At 38.9% G+C, this 19,403-nt stretch overlaps 1 protein-coding gene across 2 annotated transcripts in view; it reads right to left on the minus strand.

The window, feature by feature from the left end:
• The window catches only part of NELL1 (neural EGFL like 1), a 984,256-nt gene that overhangs the window by 693,262 nt on the left and 271,591 nt on the right, over positions 1–19,403 (minus strand). For both annotated transcript variants that reach the window (XM_033205025.1, XM_033205024.1), the window contains exons 6-7: positions 14,428–14,500; positions 13,357–13,439 (exon numbers count right to left, since the gene is read on the minus strand). In XM_033205025.1, coding sequence (XP_033060916.1) covers positions 13,357–13,439; positions 14,428–14,500 — 156 coding nt within the window. The remainder of the gene's footprint in view (positions 1–13,356; positions 13,440–14,427; positions 14,501–19,403) is intronic.

The raw sequence follows: 19,403 nt of genomic DNA on the forward strand, positions 1-19,403 counted from the left end.
TTCCTTTTCCTTACATAGAGACCACCATCATTGAAAAACAAATATCATTTCCTAGAAAATTATCTGAGTTTCCTTTTTCCTTCTCAATCATGTTTATCCTTTCATGTCTTAAGTACTTTCCCCATACAGAAGATCAATTCAACATCTGATCTAACTAAGATTATTTTGAGCCACTATTTTAAATATAATAGATAAACCTAGGGAAAGACTTCCACTATCTTTCTACATTAACTATGGTTCCATTTCACACACATTCCTCCGACTTACTCATACCAGAACTACTCTCTGGAAATGGAATCCACATGTAATTCTAACCTTTGGTTTTGTCATTTATTTCATCCTCTTCCTCCAAGCTTTTGGAATTCCTCAAGAAAACTTGCCCCTTGTTTGCCTTTTATGGGTGGTAGCAAAGGGCAGAAAAAACAACGAATAGGATCTTAGACTAACCACCATGCGCCATGAGCAGTCCCTAAAGACCTAAGGGTTGATGCTGCCTGAAATATTAGCTTCCTATCACTCCTTCTAATATGCATGATCTTCTAAAAATTTATGTTTCACTTAAACCCCAGCCCAGGCCAGGTGCAGTGACTCACACCTGTAAGTGTAAGTCACTTTGGGAGGCCAAGATGAGCAGATGACCCAAGGTCACGAGTTTGAGACCAGCCCGGCCAACGTGGGGAAACCCTGTCTCTACTAAAAATACAAAAATAAAAATAAAAATAAAAAAATAACTGAGTGTGGTGGCAGGCTCCTGTAATCCCAGCTACTCTGGAGACTCAGACATGAGAATCTCTTGAACCTGGGAAGCAGAGGTTGCAGTAGGCCAAGACCACGTCAGTGCACTCCAGCCTGGTCAACAGAGCAATACTCGGTCTCAATAAATAAATTAATACGAGGGGGCGGAGCAAGATGGCAGAATAGGAACAGCTCCAGTCTCCAGCTCCCAGGGCGAGCAACACAGAAGACTGGTGATTTCTGCATTTTCAACTGAGGTACTGGGGTCATCTCACTGGGGAGTGCGGGACAATCGGTGCTGGTCAGCTGCTGCAGCCGGACCAGCGAGAGCTGAAGCAGGGCGAGGCATCACCTCACCTGGGAAGCACAAGGGGGAAGGGAATCGCTTTTCCTAGCCAGGCGAACTGAGACACACAACACCTGGAAAATCGGGTAACTCCCACCCCAATACTGTGCTTTAAGCAAACAGGCACACCAGGAGAATATATCCCACACCTGGCCAGGAGGGTCCCACACCCACGGAGCCTCCCCTCATTGCTAACACAGCAGTCTGCGATCTAACCACAAGGCAGCAGCAAGGCTGGGGGAGGGGCACCCGCCATTGCTGAGGCTTAAGTAGGTAAACAAAGCCGCTGGGAAGCTTGAACTGGGTGAAGCTCAGAGCAGCTCAAGGAAACCTGCCTGTCGCTGTAGACTCCACCTCTGGGGACAGGGCACAGATAACTAACAACAACAAAAAAGCAGCAGAACCTCTGCAGACGCAAACGACTCTGTCTGACAGCTTTGCAGAGAGCAGTGGATCTGTCAACACGGAGGATGAGATCTGAGAAGGGACAGACTACCTGTTCAAGTGGGTCCCTGACCCCTGAGTAGCCTAACTGGGAGACATCCCCCACTAGGGGCAGTCTGACACCCCGCACCTCACAGGGTGGAGTGCACCCCTGAGAGGAAGCTTCCAAAGGAAGAATCAGACAGGTACACTCGCTGTTCAGCAATATTCTATCTTCTGCAACCTCTGCTGCTGATACCCAGGCAAACAGGGTCTGGAGTGGACCTCAAGCAATCTCCAACAGACCTACAGCTGAGGGTCCTGACTGTCAGAAGGAAAACTATCAAACAGGAAGAACACCTATACCAAAACCCCATCAGTAAGTCACCATCATCAAAGACCAGAGGCAGATAAAACCACAAAGATGGGGAAAAAGCAGGGCAGAAAAGCTGGAAATTCAAAAAATAAGAGCGCATCTCCCCCTGCAAAGGAGCGCAGCCCATCGCCAGCAACGGATCGAAGCTGGTCAGAGAATGACTTTGACGAGATGAGAGAAGAAGGCTTCAGTCCATCAAACTTCTCAGAGCTAAAGGAGGAATTATGTACCCAGCGCAAAGAAACTAAAAATCTTGAAAAAAGAGTAGAAGAATTGATAGCTAGAATAATTAATGCAGAGAAGGTCATAAACGAAATGACAGAGATGAAAACCATGACACGAGAAATACGTGACAAATCCACAAGCTTCAGTAACCGACTCGATCAACTGGAAGAAAGAGTATCAGCGATTCAGGATCAAATGAATGAAACGAGGTGAGAAGAGAAACCAAAAGAAAAAAGAAGAAAAAGAAATGAACAAAGCCTGCAAGAAGTATGGGATTATGTAAAAAGACCAAATCTACATCTGATTGGGGTGCCTGAAAGTGAGGGGGAAAATGGAACCAAGTTGGAAAACACTCTTCAGGATATCATCCAGGAGAACTTCCCCAACCTAGTAGGGCAGGTCAACATTCAAATTCAGAAAATACAGAGAACGTCACAAAGATACTCCTCCAGAAGAGCAACTCCAAGACACATAATTGCCAGATTCACCAAAGTTGAAATGAAGGAAAAAATCTTAAAGGCAGCCAGAGAGAAAGGTCAGGTTACCCACAAAGGGAAGCCCATCAGACTAACAGCAGACCTCTCGGCAGAAACTCTACAAGCCAAAAGAGAGTGAGGGCCGATATTCAACATTCTTAAAGAAAAGAATTTTAAACCCAGAATTTCATACCTAGCCAAACTAAGTTTCATAAGTGAAGGACAAATAAAATCCTTTACAGATAAGCAAATGCTTAGAGATTTTGTCACCACCAGGCCTGCCTTACAAGAGACCCTGAAGGAAGCCCTAAACATGGAAAGGAACAAGCGGTACCAGCCATTGCAAAAACATGCCAAAATGTAAAGACCATCGAGGCTAGGAAGAAACTGCATCAACTAACGAGCAAAATAACCAGTTAATATCATAACGGCAGGATCAAGTTCACACATAATATTAACCTTAAATGTAAATGGACTAAATGCTGCAATTAAAAGACACAGACTGGCAAACTGGATAAAGAGTCAAGACCCATCAGTCTGCTGTATTCAGGAGACCCATTTCACATGCAGAGACATACATAGGCTCAAAATAAAGGGATGGAGGAAGATCTACCAAGCAAATGGAGAACAAAAAAAAGCAGGGGTTGCAATCCTAGTCTCTGATAAAAGACTTTTTTTTTTTTTTTTTGAGACAGAGTCTCACTCTGCCCCCAGGCTGGAGTGCAGTGGCCGGATCTCGGCTCACTGCAAGCTCCGCCTCCCGGGTTCACGCCATTCTCCTGCCTCAGCCTCCCGAGTAGCTGGGACTACAGGCGCCCGCCACCTCGCCCAGCTAATTTTTTTTTGTATTTTTAGTAGAGACAGGGTTTCACCATGTTAGCCAGGATGGTTTTGATCTCCTGACCTCATGATTCGCCCGTCTCGGCCTCCCAAAGTGCTGGGATTACAGGCTTGAGCCACCGCGCCCGGCCTGATAAAACAGACTTTAAACCATCAAAGATCAAAAGAGACAAAGAAGGCCATTACATAATGGTAAAGGGATCAATTCAACAGGAAGACCTAACTATCCTAAATATATATGCACCCAATACAGGAGCACCCAGATTCATCAAGCAAGTCCTTAGAGACTTACAAAGAGACTTAGATTCCCATACAATAATAATGGGAGACTTCAGCACTCCACTGTCAACATTAGACAGATCAACGAGACAGAAAGTTAACAAGGATATCCAGGAATTGAACTCATCTCTGCACCAAGCGGACCTAATAGACATCTATAGAACTCTCCACCCCAAATCAACAGAATATACATTCTTCTCAGCACCACATCGCACCTATTCCAAAATTGACCACATAATTGGAAGTAAAGCACTCTTCAGCAAATGTAAAAGAACAGAAATTATAACAAACTGTCTCTCAGACCACACTGCAATCAGACTAGAACTCAGGACTAAGAAACTCAATCAAAACCACTCAACTACATGGAAACTGAACAACCTGCTCCTGAATGACTACTGGGTAAATAACGAAATAAAGGCAGAAATAAAGATGTTCTTTGAAACCAATGAGAACAAAGATACAACATACCAGAATCTCTGGGACACATTTAAAGCAGTGTGTAGAGGGAAATTTATAGCACTAAATGCCCACAAGAGAAAGCTGGAAAGATCTAAAATTGACACTCTAACATCACAATTAAAAGAACTAGAGAGGCAAGAGCAAACACATTCAAAAGCTAGCAGAAGGCAAGAAATAACTAAGATCAGAGCAGAACTGAAGGAGATAGAGACACAAAAAACCCTCCAAAAAATCAATGAATCCAGGAGTTGGTTTTTTGAAAAGATCAACAAAATTGACAGACCGCTAACAAGACTAATAAAGAAGAAAAGAGAGAGGAATCAAATAGACGCAATAAAAAATGATAAAGGGGATATCACCACGGACCCCACAGAAATACAAACTACCATCAGAGAATACTATAAACACCTCTACACAAATCAACTAGAAAATCTAGAAGAAATGGATAATTTCCTGGACACTTACACTCTCCCAAGACTAAACCAGGAAGAAGTTGAATCCCTGAATAGACCAATAGCAGGCTCTGAAATTGAGGCAACAATTAATAGCCTACCCACCAAAAAAAGTCCAGGACCAGATGGATTCACAGCTGAATTCTACCAGAGGTACAAGGAGGAGCTGGTACCATTCCTTCTGAAACTATTCCAATCAATAGAAAAAGAGGGAATCCTCCCTAACTCATTTTAGGAGGCCAACATCATCCTGATACCAAAGCCTGGCAGAGACACAACAAAAAAAGAGAGTTTTAGGCCAATATCCCTGATGAACATCGATGCAAAAATCCTCAATAAAATACTGGCAAACCGGATTCAGCTGCACATCAAAAAGCTTATCCACCATGATCAAGTGGGCTTCATCCCTGGGATGCAAGGCTGGTTCAACATTCGCAAATCAATAAATGTAATCCAGCATATAAACAGAACCAAAGACAAGAACCACATGATTATCTCAATAGATGCAGAAAAGGCTTTTGACAAAATTCAACAGCCCTTCATGCTAAAAACGCTCAATAAATTCGGTATTGATGGAACGTACCTCAAAATAATAAGAGCTATTTATGACAAACCCACAGCTAATATCATACTGAATGGGCAAAAACTGGAAAAATTCCCTTTGAAAACTGCCACAAGACAGGGATGCCCTCTCTCACCACTCCTATTCAACATAGTCTTGGAAGTTCTGGCTAGGGCAATCAGGCAAGAGAAAGAAATCAAGGGTATTCAGTTAGGAAAAGAAGTCAGATTGTCCCTGTTTGCAGATGACATGATTGTATATTTAGAAAACCCCATTGTCTCAGCCCAAAATCTCCTTAAGCTGATAAGCAACTTCAGCAAAGTCTCAGGATACAAAATTAATGTGCAAAAATCACAAGCATTCTTATACACCAGTAACAGACAAACAGAGAGCCAAATCATGAATGAACTTCCATTCACAATTGCTTCAAAGAGAATAAAATACCTAGGAATCCAACTTACAAGGGATGTCAAGGACCTCTTCAAGGAGAACTACAAACCACTGCTCAGTGAAATAAAAGAGGACACAAACAAATGGAAGAACATACCATGCTCATGAATAGGAAGAATCAATATCGTGAAAATGGCCATACTGCCCAAGGTGATTTATAGATTCAATGCCATCCCCATCAAGCTACCAATGGGTTTCTTCACAGAATTGGAAAAAACTGCTTTAAAGTTCATATGGAACCGAAAAAGAGCCCGCATTGCCAAGACAATCCTAAGCCAAAAGAACAAAGCTGGAGGCATCACACTACCTGACTTCAAACTATACTACAAGGCTACAGTAACCAAAACAGCATGGTACTGGTACCAAAACAGAGATATAGACCAATGAAACAGAACAGAGTCCTCAGAAATAATACCACACATCTACAGCCATCTGATCTTTGACAAACCTGAGACAAACAAGAAATAAGGAAAGGATTCCCTATTTAATAAATGGTGCTGGGAAAATTGGCTAGCCATAAGTAGAAAGCTGAAAGTGGATCCTTTCCTTACTCCTTATACGAAGATTAATTCAAGATGGATTAGAGACTTAAATGTTAGACCTAATACCATAAAAACCCTAGAAGAAAATCTAGGTAGTACCATTCAGGACATAGGCATGGGCAAGGACTTCATGTCTAAAACACCAAAAACAATGGCAGCAAAAGCAAAAATTGACACATGGTATCTAATTAGACTAAAGAGCTTCTGCATAGCAAAAGAAGGTACCATCAGAGTGAACAGGCAACCTACAGAATGGGAGAAAATTTTTGCAATCTACTCATCTGACAAAGGGCTAATATCCAGAATCTACAAAGAACTCAAACAAATATACAAGAAAAAAACAAACAACCCCATCAAAAAGTGGGCAAAGGATATGAACAGACATTTCTCAAAAGAAGACATTCATACAGCCTACAGACACATGAAAAAATGCTCATCATCACTGGCCATCAGAGAAATGCAAATCAAAACCACAATGAGATACCATCTCACACCAGTTAGAACGGCAATCATTAAAAAGTCAGGAAACAACAGGTACTGGAGAGGATGTGGAGAAATAGGAACACTTTTACACTGTTGGTGGGATTGTAAACTAGTTCAACCATTATGGAAAACAGTATGGCGATTCCTCAAGGATCTAGAACTAGGTGTACCATATGACCCAGCCATCCCACTACTGGGTATATACCCAAAGGATTATAAATTATTCTACTACAAAGACACATGCGCACGTATGTTTATTGCGGCACTATTCACAATAGCAAAGACTTGGAATCAACCCAAATGTCCATGTGTCACAGACTGGATTAAGAAAATGTGGCACATATACATCATGGAATACTATGCAGCCATCAAAAAGGATGAGTTTGCATCCTTTGTAGGGACATGGATGCAGCTGGAAACCATCATTCTTAGCAAACTATCACAAGAAGAGAAAACCAAACACCGCATGTTCTCACTCATAGGTGGGAACTGAACAATGAGATCACTTCGACTCAGGAAGGGGAACATCACACACTGGGGCCTATCATGGGTGGGGGGAGGGCGGAGGGATTGCATTGGGGAGTTACACATGATATAAATGATGAATTGATGGGTGCTGACGAGTTGATGGGTGCAGCACACCAACATGGCTCAAGTATACATATGTAACAAACCTGCACGTTATGCACATGTACCCTAGAACTTAAAGTATAATAAAAAATATAATTAATTAATTAATTAATTTTTAAAAATTTAAAAAAATAAAAAAATAAAAAATAAAAAATAAATTAATACAACAAAACTCCAGCCTAATCATAGAGTTTATAGAATCTATGATAATTAAGTTATTTGGCAATGCTTTAGGAAACAGACAAAATACATTTCTGAGTTTGGTGATACTCTTGGACTCTGAGGGATGATGGCATATGGTTTGGCCACTTGCCAATACCAAAATCTGAAAATGTTCAAGTCCTTTATATAAAATAGTATAGTTTGCATATAATATATGCACATCCTCCTATATACTTTAAGTCCTCTCTAGATAACTTATAATACCTAATACAATGTCTAAACATCAATTCATTCACATGGATTTAATGCAGTACTTGGTACATGGAAAATTCAAGTGTTACTGTCTGTAACTTTTTGGAATTTTTTGCTAAATATTGTTGTCCATGGTTGGTTGAATCTACAGATGTGGAATCTCAATAAAAAGAAAGTGACAACTTCTCACTTATCTTTACTTCATTTCTACAGCCCCAGTAGTTCCAACATAAGGTAGTAACAGATATATGACCTTGGATTGAACAACAGAGTTGAACCAGATCTGCATTCCTCCTAAAAGCATCTCAGAATTGTGTACCTTTGTGAGAATACCCATTCCTGACTTACTCTGAAAATCTGGAACAATTCTGGTGGGTCTGTATCACTCCAAAAAGGGAACTTCTTACAGACTAAATGGCCCAAAAGGCAATTCTACATCTAAGCTTTCTTAAAATCCAGGAGCTTGCCTAAGGGTAACAGTGGCAATTTCTAGCACTGTCCCACAAAGCTGAGCTATGCTCACCTACAAAACTCAATTCCAAGGAAAATATCAGTTTTAATATAATAAAAGCTATTCTCAAGGCTGATTTTGTTTCCCTTCTGAATGTGGTTTTTATTTTTAATATTTTTAGCCTTTCCTGACAACATTGAAAGGTCCTATTCTCTGTAATAATAAGAGCACATCAAATAGACACAAAGGCAAAGGGATGTTAAGGCAAAAAGCTAATTTTTCAAAGATGCTTCATGTAACCTCTTGCCTTCCCTTTCACTCCTGCTAAATCCTAAAAGAGCAATAAAGGAGACAAACAACTGTGAATCAAAAAATGAATTACATTTTCTGTCATTGGTATTAGCATGCTGGATTTATACACATTCATTTTCAAAAGCTATTTCTATACTACCTGCCACTTTCTCTAAGATTGTCTGCAGATTCAAAACAGATATGGTATCAAATCTACATCTCCATTCTGTCTTCCTTTTGTTTATACCTTTATCTAAGCACCAGGGACTAAATCATTTATTCTTAGCTCTACACAATGAAAAATAGACAGCAGAGGCCTTTTTTTTAATCGTCAGAGGTCAAGGAACAGATCTAAGTATATTAGTCGTGTGGTGGATTGTTTCTTTTCTTCGAAATACATTTATTTGGCATTTGCTATATGAAAGGAAAAAAGAGGCTTCTATTGTTAAACATTTAAGCTTAATTGAAAATTCATTATAGAATTCCTCAAAAGAATGAAAGTCTCAAAATTAAAGATGTTACAAGCTTAAATGCCACTCCAAGTGTGGCTTGATTTGCATACATAGGTTTGTCAAATATTTAAACAGAAGTAATCAAGAAAGTCCCAGTCTTCAGTATCTCTTCTTTCTGAGCTTGAAGTCAGAATGGGATTACAGTGCAGTTGGGATCTGATAGCAGGACAGAGCCTGACCCTATCACAATGTTCCCAGGAGGTAGGTAGTTCCCACAACGTCAAAACCACGTGAGAGAACCTTCAGAGTAAGCCAGGGGTGTGGCTGATGCTTGTAGATCACTAAGGGAAACGTTAGGAGGACAAAAAAGGGTTATTACTTGAGGTAGCAGCCCCATCGCTTCTCTGCCTTAAAAAAAGTATAATTTTGCCAAAATGCCAGAATTCCTCAACAGAGCTCTTATCTACCCTGACCTCTGTCCTGTATCAAGCAAGGGCACAGTCACTTGCCAGCATGCCTAACCCTAAAAGGAGAAAAGGAACAGTGAGCTCTCCTACACAGACCCCTGGACTGATCTGGTATCTACATCTGTTTGGTTCTGACTTCGGCTACCAATTCCTATCCAGCTTGTACACAGAGCTTCCTCTCTGGAAGGGTTCCAGGGTTTCCACCTTGACCCAAGAGGAATGACTTCCTGCTGTTTTCCAGGACTCTCAGACTAGGGTCTTGACAGCAATGTACAGGCTCTACCAGACTGTGATTTCAAGTCACTGGGTAAGATGTGCATTTTCTTAAAGATCATTTTCTCTAAGGAACCATCATCCCCCCATGGTTGTCTATATTTTCTAGGTTTAAGAGTATAAATAGCAGCAGCTACCACCTAATGAATGACACTTGTGTGCCATGCAACAAACCTCATTTACCTGGGCTCACAGAATCTTTACAAGAGCAGGAATAATTGTCACCATTTTACATATGGGGAAACAGATGTTGAAACAAGTCGAATAACTTATTCAAAGCTACAAATATCCAAGGAAATTATAAAATAGAGACTCAGGGTCGTTATCAGCCTGACTTTAAAGCCCATTCTCTATCTCCACTATGAATTATATGACTGTCTACTCATCATAATCAGAACTGCTGGACAACTCAAATCAAACCTTCAAAAATTACCTCCAGCCCCATTAACCAAATTCTGCCACAATCGGCCTATTTAATTAAAAATAAAGACTGGGCCCAGATAAATTTAGTGCCATAGAATTCCTTTTGCATCTGGGAACCATATTCAACTTCAAGTCTGCCTGACATCTCCAGACTCCATCTCCTTCCATCTGCCAAAAGAGTGGGTTACATTTCTGCCTCCACCAAGATGGCAGACTACATACCCTGAAGGACTTCAACCGAACCAACTAAACTGCTGTATTCAATATATAAATTAAAACTTTTGAAAACTGCCACAGAGCTAATATAAAAGGAAGAAAGTCACAGAGTCCAAAACAAAGTGACTGCAGGGATCCCAGGAAATAAGTGAGCACCAAAGACAACAACATCCTGAAGATTTCTAATGAAAGGTGGAGCCCTTGAGTTTCCACCCTGATGGTTGCACACGGTATAGGGGACAGAGTTGGGAAAAAGTATCTTCCCAAGATGGGTACCTTAAAGGAAGCCCCTATATAAAGATTTGGTACTAACATGTGATACCCTCAGTCTTAGAGTGAACAAAAAGAAGGAGGCTTGCACAAGGCAAAGAAAGAAAACTTTCATGTTTAGACCTTGGCACCAGCTAGAAGGAAAAAAAAAAAATCTTCCTTGAAAATCCTTAAAGAATACTTTCCTGAGACTTCACCTGGCCTATCCTAGGTATAGCAGTCTGATTCTGAGCAATCTGGTCTGAAAATACTTAAGTAGATAATGTCAAAGAATTTTCACATATTTCCAAGGAAAACAAGCAGCTCATAGCCAAAAGGGTGCATTAAGAGACCTTATTCTTTAAAAAATAATAAAATAATACGACAAAAAAGAGACCTTGCTCTTGCCATAACCTTCCTCTTTGAAAAGTTACTACAAGTTCTATGTTCATACATTTCATTCCCAACAAGTATGATCTGAAAACTTTAGTTCAGCTCAATAAAATGATCAAACATTCATTTCTCTTTTCCTCTCTTTTTATTTGCTCATTCTTAGTAGTATCTCCATCCTTCTGCCAGTGGATGGAGAGGGTTAGAAAGAGTAATATTACTCCCTATTTATATCTTTTATCTCTCTTCCTAACCCTCTCTTGTCAAACCATAAACTTTCTCAGTCATGATTCAACTTTCAGGATCTAACTACCTGAGTTCAGGTCCCAGCTCTGCATCTACTCTCTTAGGAAAAGTTATCAGACCTTCCTGGACCTCAGTCATCTCATCTGTAAAGCAGACTAATAAATTAAAGCAAGCTCAAAGGATTGTGGTAAAGATTAAAGTGACAGTGGATATAAAAGCTTAAGCATTATAACTAATACATAGTAAATGCTTGTATTACTGACTTTTCTGTTTCTTTTAGATCAACGGTTGACAAACTAAGGCCAGTGGACCAAATCTCGCCTGTCATTTACATTTGTATGTCCTGTAAGCTAAGAATGGTTTTTATAGTTTTCAAGAGTTATAATTTAAATGATTATACTTAAATGAACTAAATCTACACATAATACCCCTGATTTTGCCTCTTGGCTTGCAAGTCCCAAAATTCAGTAGCTGGTCCCTTACAGAAAAAGTTTGCCAATGCTTATTCTAGATGATCATAGATTTCAAATTACGCAGCAAAGATGGAAGTACTTAGTTTTCAAATTGTAATTCTATACACGGTTTGGAAGGAACAGACTTAAAAATCTGCCAAAGTGCCAAAGGGAGGTTTAGAAAGTGGATTAAACCATTTGCTGCTTGCAATTGCCCACAATTAAATACCTTCTGCCTCACAAATGCCCATTTTACATAATAATGTTTTGAGAATAGGGCTCAATGTGGCTCCTAGATGACGTGTGGCTAAAAAGAGAAAAATGACATTCTCTGCAACGGGAAAGAATAAGAAAGCAAATGACGTCCTCGAAGCTGGAGAACGAAGAACCACAATCACCTGAGACTGAGTGGCATGTTTCTTGTTCCAAAAATTTGGTAGCATGCTAAAATATAATTAACAGTATTGAGATCAAGCTGCTCCAGACAATATGAAATAAAAGCCTCTCTATGACATAAGCTGGGAAGACAAATAATCACCTGTGTTTCACTTTCCCACTATACTCTGAAGTGAAAAGCTAATGCTTCGGATCTAAGCCTCAGTCTCAATCATTTTCTCACAAAAATTATGCATCTCTCCTTTCCAGACAAAAAGGGGCTTGGCTTAGCCAAAAACCCAGTTTGAAATAGAAACATTGTCTTCAGCAGCACAATCCATGGGTCCAAAATACAGCCTTATCTCGCAAACACTTACCTACCCACCAATTTTTTTGCACATGCCATGGCTGATGGTAGGCAGCAGTCTTAGCCGCAGGTACAATAGGATTAATGTATCATTTTCACTGTTATTAAAATTCTTCCTTTGGCAGAGTATAATGTCTCTTAGGCCCAACCTAATTCTTTCTTCGCCCTAGGCTGGAACTCATGTCCACGACTGATTGGTATGATAACAACAGCGTTAGCCACATTTTCTATTTTTTCAGTGTCTTTTTCAACAAGGCTCAAGGCTTTTCATTATGAATATACACTTTATGAATATATGTTAAAGCCCTTAGTTGTTGACACATTGGGCTCTGCCACTCAATACGAACATATCTAGGGTAGAAAGTATGTCTTGCTCACCATTGCCTCTTTGTGCCCAACACAGTGCCCAGCAAACAGCAGGTCCTCAAAAGATGCTTGTTAAGTGGATGATGGAATGGAGAAGAGGAAAAGGTGCAGAATTATAAAAACAAAGGTGTTGAAAGGCAAATTTGGCCTCCTTTGCTATTTAACTCAGAATCAGCCTTGAAATGAATTATACATTAAAAATGTAATGTAATGGCTTCCTTTGACAGTAATCTGTTCCTAACTATAGCTATTTTGCCCCTTCCGATTATGGGCAATTATTCTTACATCCAAAATGCATTAGCTTATAAGAGCAGTGGCCCTGACCATAGATCATCTTACAGTATTACTACTTTAACAGCCAAGGGGCAAATTCCTTTTCCACTCCCATGGAATCTACAGTGATACATATTGACTCTTGCTTCCAAACATTTTTCAAGTAAACATTATGATACAGCTTAATAGCACCAAAGACAGGAATGGTTATGTTTACTATTGGTAGTCCTATTTTGAGTAAGAATAAAACATTTTTGTAGTAACATATAGCAGATGCCAAGGCTAAAAATGCTTCCATTATAACACATCACTCTGAATTCCAGAGAGGACAGAAAAAGAAATGAAACATCACAAGTGAAATTTAGATACCTACTTTTGCAGTCATCTTGGCCAAAAGCTCTTGTAAATCCATTATTCCTTGTACCAGGCTTAAGAAATCACTGCAGGTTGGGCAAGCTCAATAAAGAAAATATAAAATGTATATTTATATTGTGCTAATATAAGAAATAAAATTTTAAAACAGTAGATATGTGACTATGTAGAAGAGTTTTTTGGGGTTTTTTTGGTCAATATGGCTTTGAAATTTGAGTGAAATCACAGAGGATTTCAGGTCTGGATCTTTTCTTATTTTAATAAGCAAAAAGAAAGGAACAGGAAAAAGGCATTGTTAACTAAAAAAAAGGCAACATGGCATTTTAAAGTTAAAATTAAATTCTCATTTTTACAGGGAGGTAACTGAAAAAATGCTAAGTATCATAGAAGAAGAAAAAGTAAACTCTCATCCAGGTCAAGAATCTTAATGAATAGTTTTTTAAAATATATATTAAACATATCATTCTATATCCACCTATAGAATCTGCTAAAGTAACCCTCTTCTTTTCAAATTTTAATTCAATAAATGATATGGGTTGGCTGCATCCCTACTCAAATCTCATCTTAAATTGTAACTCCCATAATTCCCACATGTGGGAGGGACCTGGTTAGAAATAATTGAATCATGAGGGCAGTTACTCCTATACTATTTTCATGGTAGTGAATAAGTCTCACAAGATCTGATGGTTTTATAAGGGGTTTCCCCTTTCACTTGGCTCTCATTCCCTTTGCTGGCCACCATGTAAGATGTGACTTTGCTCCTGTTTTGCCTTCCACCATGATTGTGAGGCCTCCCCAGCCATGTGGAACTGTGAGTCAATTAAACCTCTTTCCTTTATAAACTACCCAGTCTCAGGTATGTCTTTATAAGCAGTGAGAAAACCGATTAATACAATAAATGATACATATTTTTTTAAAGACAGAGTTATATAATGTAGATAATAAGTTCCCTTTCAGTATCCCCAGCACCTCAGAAGTCAACACTGTAAACAATTTGGGTCTATCTTTCCAGATGTGTTTCTGTGATATGATCAACAAGTTATGTATCACAATGCTTTAAGTTGCTACTTACTGCGATTTAGATTTGGACACTGTGTTAAATATCCATTCGGCATAAAGATGATCTTCCCATCTTGGATGATCCCCTTGATAACAGAAGAGACAGGTGGCAATCAAGATTACAGTCACCAGCTCAAATGGCCCCTATGCAATCACATACTCTTGGCAGGTCAGATTATTTTTCAACAAAATTGATTCATTCAAAGGGTGAGCTAGCCTTAGTACATACTGCACTACTCTAAGGCATCCTACTTTAGGAATCTTGAATTGGACATTTATGTGGAGAAAGCTACAATTAGTTACCACTAGTTAATGCCAATTATAGATTATACCACCAAAGATACATCAGTAAAAAGCATTGATTCAATAAAAATTCTCATTAATGCACTAATCATCCTGGAACGTTAAATACTGCTGATTTACAGGATTTTTTTTAAAGTGGGAAGAAATATAAAAGAAACATATTAGCCTAAAATTTTTCTACTGATTCATTTAGCCAAGGAAATAAAATTAGACATTGGGAAAATTCCATAACAATCCTTGCTCCTCAACTAATCGAGTAACATGAGTCTTTGTTGATGAGTCTTAAGACAAGAGTAAAAGGTGGTCTATTAATTCTGCAATTCAGTCTGGAAGAATAGCTCAAATTTAAGAAAGTCATCAGGGCTGTCATCTCTCAATGAAAATATTGACTTGGCTTTTGAATTTTTCAAGTTGAATTTCAAGATTCTGTTGTTAGGGTTTTTTTCTGATTTGACGGCAGAGATATTACAGAACAGATGGAAGATGTAGAAGCTGGTTCAGAATATTGAGCCTAATCTATAAATAAACTACAAGCTTAAGATAGTGATATAAGTCTTTCAGAGGGAGTAACATTTAACGTTTATGTGCTCGTCTTCTAAACAGCAGAAGGCAATCAGCAAATGCTGTTTTTGACTTATTATTTCAAGAAAAAATATTAATTGGAAATATTAATAGAAATAACAGGATCACAGCACCTCTTCCACAGAATTATATGTTTATTAACCTCTTCCTCTTCAAGGATGATGCAGTGTTTGTGATTACAAGAGAAGACAGCCTCACCATGGGGAAGAAGTTTCTGCCACTGTTCCTCAATATTAATTCATAATCTCTTGCAGAGGAATACCAGGGAGCAATTAATGGAGCACAATCTAAATGAATTAACTTCTCTCTGGGATGAAATTATTCAGTCTTTCAAAGCAAATTAACTCCTTTGAGAGGCTAGCACACCTTCAAGCATACGTGGCAATTTGAGACAAGCATGGATTAGAAGTCAGGGAACCTGGGTTCAAGTTCTGAATCTGTCTCTAGCTAACTGGGCAGACTTAGGCAATAAGTTAGCCACCTTCTATGAGCCCCAGTTGCTTCATCTGGAAAAGAAGTGCTAGATGAAAAAGCTAAAGATCCACCCAGCACTCATGTTCTAGGTCAATGAAACAGGCCTCCAAACTGAAACTGTCACATTTTAGGCATCTATGCTTTCATTACTTTTCAAATAATAATAATAATAATAAAAGAATGTGAACAGACAAAACTATAGATTTCCATCTTATGGATTTCCTGGAACATGGAAAATTTCAGCACTAAAACAGAGGTTCCTAGGCAAACCAGGACAGCTGGTTACCCTAGGTGATGCAGAATTGGTGGAAGTATATTTAACAGAAAAGGATCAGATCCATACCTGTTCATCAGAAGACCCTAGATTATTTTTATTTTTATCATCATGGAAAAGGGTACTCAGAAACCTGGAGCACATATGTCATGGTGCTAAATACCTTTCCAAAAACAAGCGGAAAACTCATTTTAAAATAATACCCCATCCCACTAATCCTAAAGCAAGAAAATACAGCGCACAGCAGTTTTCCTTTTCCTTTTCAAGTGACTTTACTCATTTTAGTGACATTATGAATTACAAATCGCCTGCCCTCATACCTTTCCTCTGTCTGCATCTCTCCTTACTTACCTGTCTTTCCACTTTTAATCTCTGGTAACTGTGTGTGTCTGTTATAGATCATTAGGTGAAGGTCAATGATGTTGACTTGAACAAAAAACAGAAATAAAAGCTGACAGCTTCCCAATGCTCATTAACACAAAAACCCAAAGCACTTGGTATTTTTTATGAGGAAAGGTCATAGAGGTGAGCCCACATACTGGCATGAAAATTTGTTCTTACCAAATGAATCAAGTTGGGAATGTTAATTTATTTGAATGGTTGTAAGTCAATGCTGGATTAAAAGAAAAGCAGTGATACCCTACAGATACCACTTATAATCTAAAGATGTCTGAGTGCATGTGTGTGTGTGTATGCATGTGACTACACAACATTTATGTATATCACAGCACCTTCCCCAGAATAAGAATCAGAAGATCTGGTATTAAATTGCTATATGGACAATTTACTGCCAGGACATTTGCTGATAGAAGAAGCATTTGCTAAGCATGTACACCTGGTCATATGACCTAGGAGAAATTTAAGGCTTTGATACCCTAAGTAGCTTTTCTAAAGGATACCTTAATCCTAGGCTATATACTACAGGGCTACTAACTCTTGCAAACCAAAAATAAAGTTCTAAGGCCCCCAACCATCTGAATGAACCGCCTCCTCTTGGCCAAGGGCATTCCAGAGTTAACACGGAAATCTAGTTTAGGCCATGATGGAAGAGGAGTTGAACATCCTTCATTATACCCCTCCAGCATTTACATCAACACAGACCTTAAGTCTAACGAGAAACATTTACATTATATTCTTCCTGAAGGCTGCTACTTAGAGGCTTCATCTGCATGATAAAACCTTCTTCTCCACAGCCCTTTATCAGAACCCTGACATTCCTTACTACTGATAACGCTTTCAACCAACAGCCAAACAGAAAAATTTTAAATCTACCTATGACCTGGAAGCCCCCACCCTTCTGGTTGTCCCACCCTTCCAGATCAAACCAATGTAAATCTTACATGTATTGATGGATGTATTATGTCTCCCTAAGATGTATAAAGCAAGGTATACATGAGGACCACCTTGGGCACAGGTCCTCAGGACATCCTGAGGTTGTGTCATGGGTGCATCCTTAACCTTGGCAAAATAAACTTTCTAAATTGATTGAGACTTGTTTATCATCAGCTAGAGACAGATCAAGACATTTTTGATTAACACTCTAAAACCAGTGCTGGGTCACTACAATATGCTGTAGGTAAAAAAATAAATCATTTAAGGGAGCCCCTTAACATGAACTAACAACATATTGCTACAAAGAGGTCTTGTTATCAAAATGAGATTTTATCTTAATTGCCTTGATAGATACTAATCAAACATGCAAGACTAATTATTTGTATTAAATACTAATAATTTGCTAAGACAGTTTTCCAGTGCTAGAAAACAGAAGTCTTTCTAGGTAGCCAAATATTCCCCTCGCCCCGCCCCCGTAATCTTATTTACACTATTAATTTGCTAACTGTTCCATTTTCTTATTGTTAGTGTAATGATGAACCTCAGCTGATCTGAGGCCCTAAATAAATCCCTAAGAAGCAGAGCCCAAAATTAATAAGCTTTTACTGTTAGTACTGATGGAAGGCAGAAAAACAGATTTTTTTTTCCTTTTGTTTAATCCACCTGTTGCCACCCTGTACCTCCTGCTGTCAGCTCACCATGCACTGAAAAATAAATTTACACCAGGTACATTGTATATTATGGATTTTTAATGTTTCGGGAACTAATGCCCATTATTTCCATTATTCCTAGAACGTTTCTCATTTTCCATTAAGAAATATAGAAAGATGCAATTAAAAAAATTAGAAAATTATCCAATTAGGTCCCTCCTGTGTATGGAATAACTAACATTAGGCAAGCTCTTCTAAACATGCAGAGCTTTCTGATACAAATGAAAGCAGCTTCACCACCAAACAAATGCTAATTCTTTTTTTAACGCTCTTATTTCCCTGCAGATCTCTGTTTACATTGAAGAAAATGGTTCTATTTTTTTGTATGCTAAAATACTGAAACAAATTGCTTTGAAAGAGAGAGGAAAAAGGGGTGGGAGAGTTTCCTGCTGGGCATGTAAATATATGGATGAAGATGTGTTCTGGTTATAAACTGGCAGGGACTCAAGCTTTGGAAACAGACTAACAAAAAGTAGGACCTGGGAAACTCCCAGAGAGGTTTTCAAAATGCAACCAATCATGTACTTCTGCCCTGAAGACGTTAACAAAATATTCCAGCATGCAAAACAGCCAAGAAAGACACTTGTCGACTTTCATTATGATCAATAAAAACTGTCAGCTCATTAGCATATCATTAGCTGTCCTGTTTCCAAAGTCTTAATGCACAGAAATATTAATCTTCAAATGTGTAAGATTCCCTAGTTCTGTGACTTTGACTTTCTGCATGAAAGGAAAAATAAGAATTAAAGATGGGAGGAATCCAATATAGCTTCTTTTTCAATGTGCCTATAAACATATGTTTACCATCTGTGGAATTATGGGAAGCAGCTGAGGTAAAAACAACAGCTGTGGAATTTTTAAAAAGTTGTAATCAATTTCACTTCCCAGTGACACCTCAGCTGTTAGAGGAGACAGTGATGTCCAGGTGAGGGAAAGGTTTCAGACCCAAGTTCACCAGACACAGACAGAGACAGAGAAACAAAGACAGGAGAGCCTTGGCCTCTGTGAAAGGCTTTGGAATGAAAAGTCTCCCTGAGGCCTCAACTCTTTAGAAACTGTCAGAACACTCAACCCCTGAAGCATCCTTATAACTTACTTCGGTTCACCTGGGCTCATTTTTTAATTTTTCACCCTCTGAAATTGTAACAGCATATTCAGCTTAGAATGCATCAAAGGGAAATTGAGTGGGTAGTCAATCATCTTGATAATGAAAATCTATGACAATCAGAAGATTCAGATAAGCCTATCACTACTGGCCAGCTTTTCTCAAATGGATGCTGTTTTGAAGTGAAGAAATTCCCAGCTTGTGTTCTG

Source organism: Trachypithecus francoisi, unplaced genomic scaffold, assembly GCF_009764315.1.
Source record: "Trachypithecus francoisi isolate TF-2019V2 unplaced genomic scaffold, Tfra_2.0 Lachesis_group8, whole genome shotgun sequence".
In the NCBI taxonomy this organism is placed as follows: Eukaryota; Metazoa; Chordata; class Mammalia; order Primates; family Cercopithecidae; genus Trachypithecus; species Trachypithecus francoisi.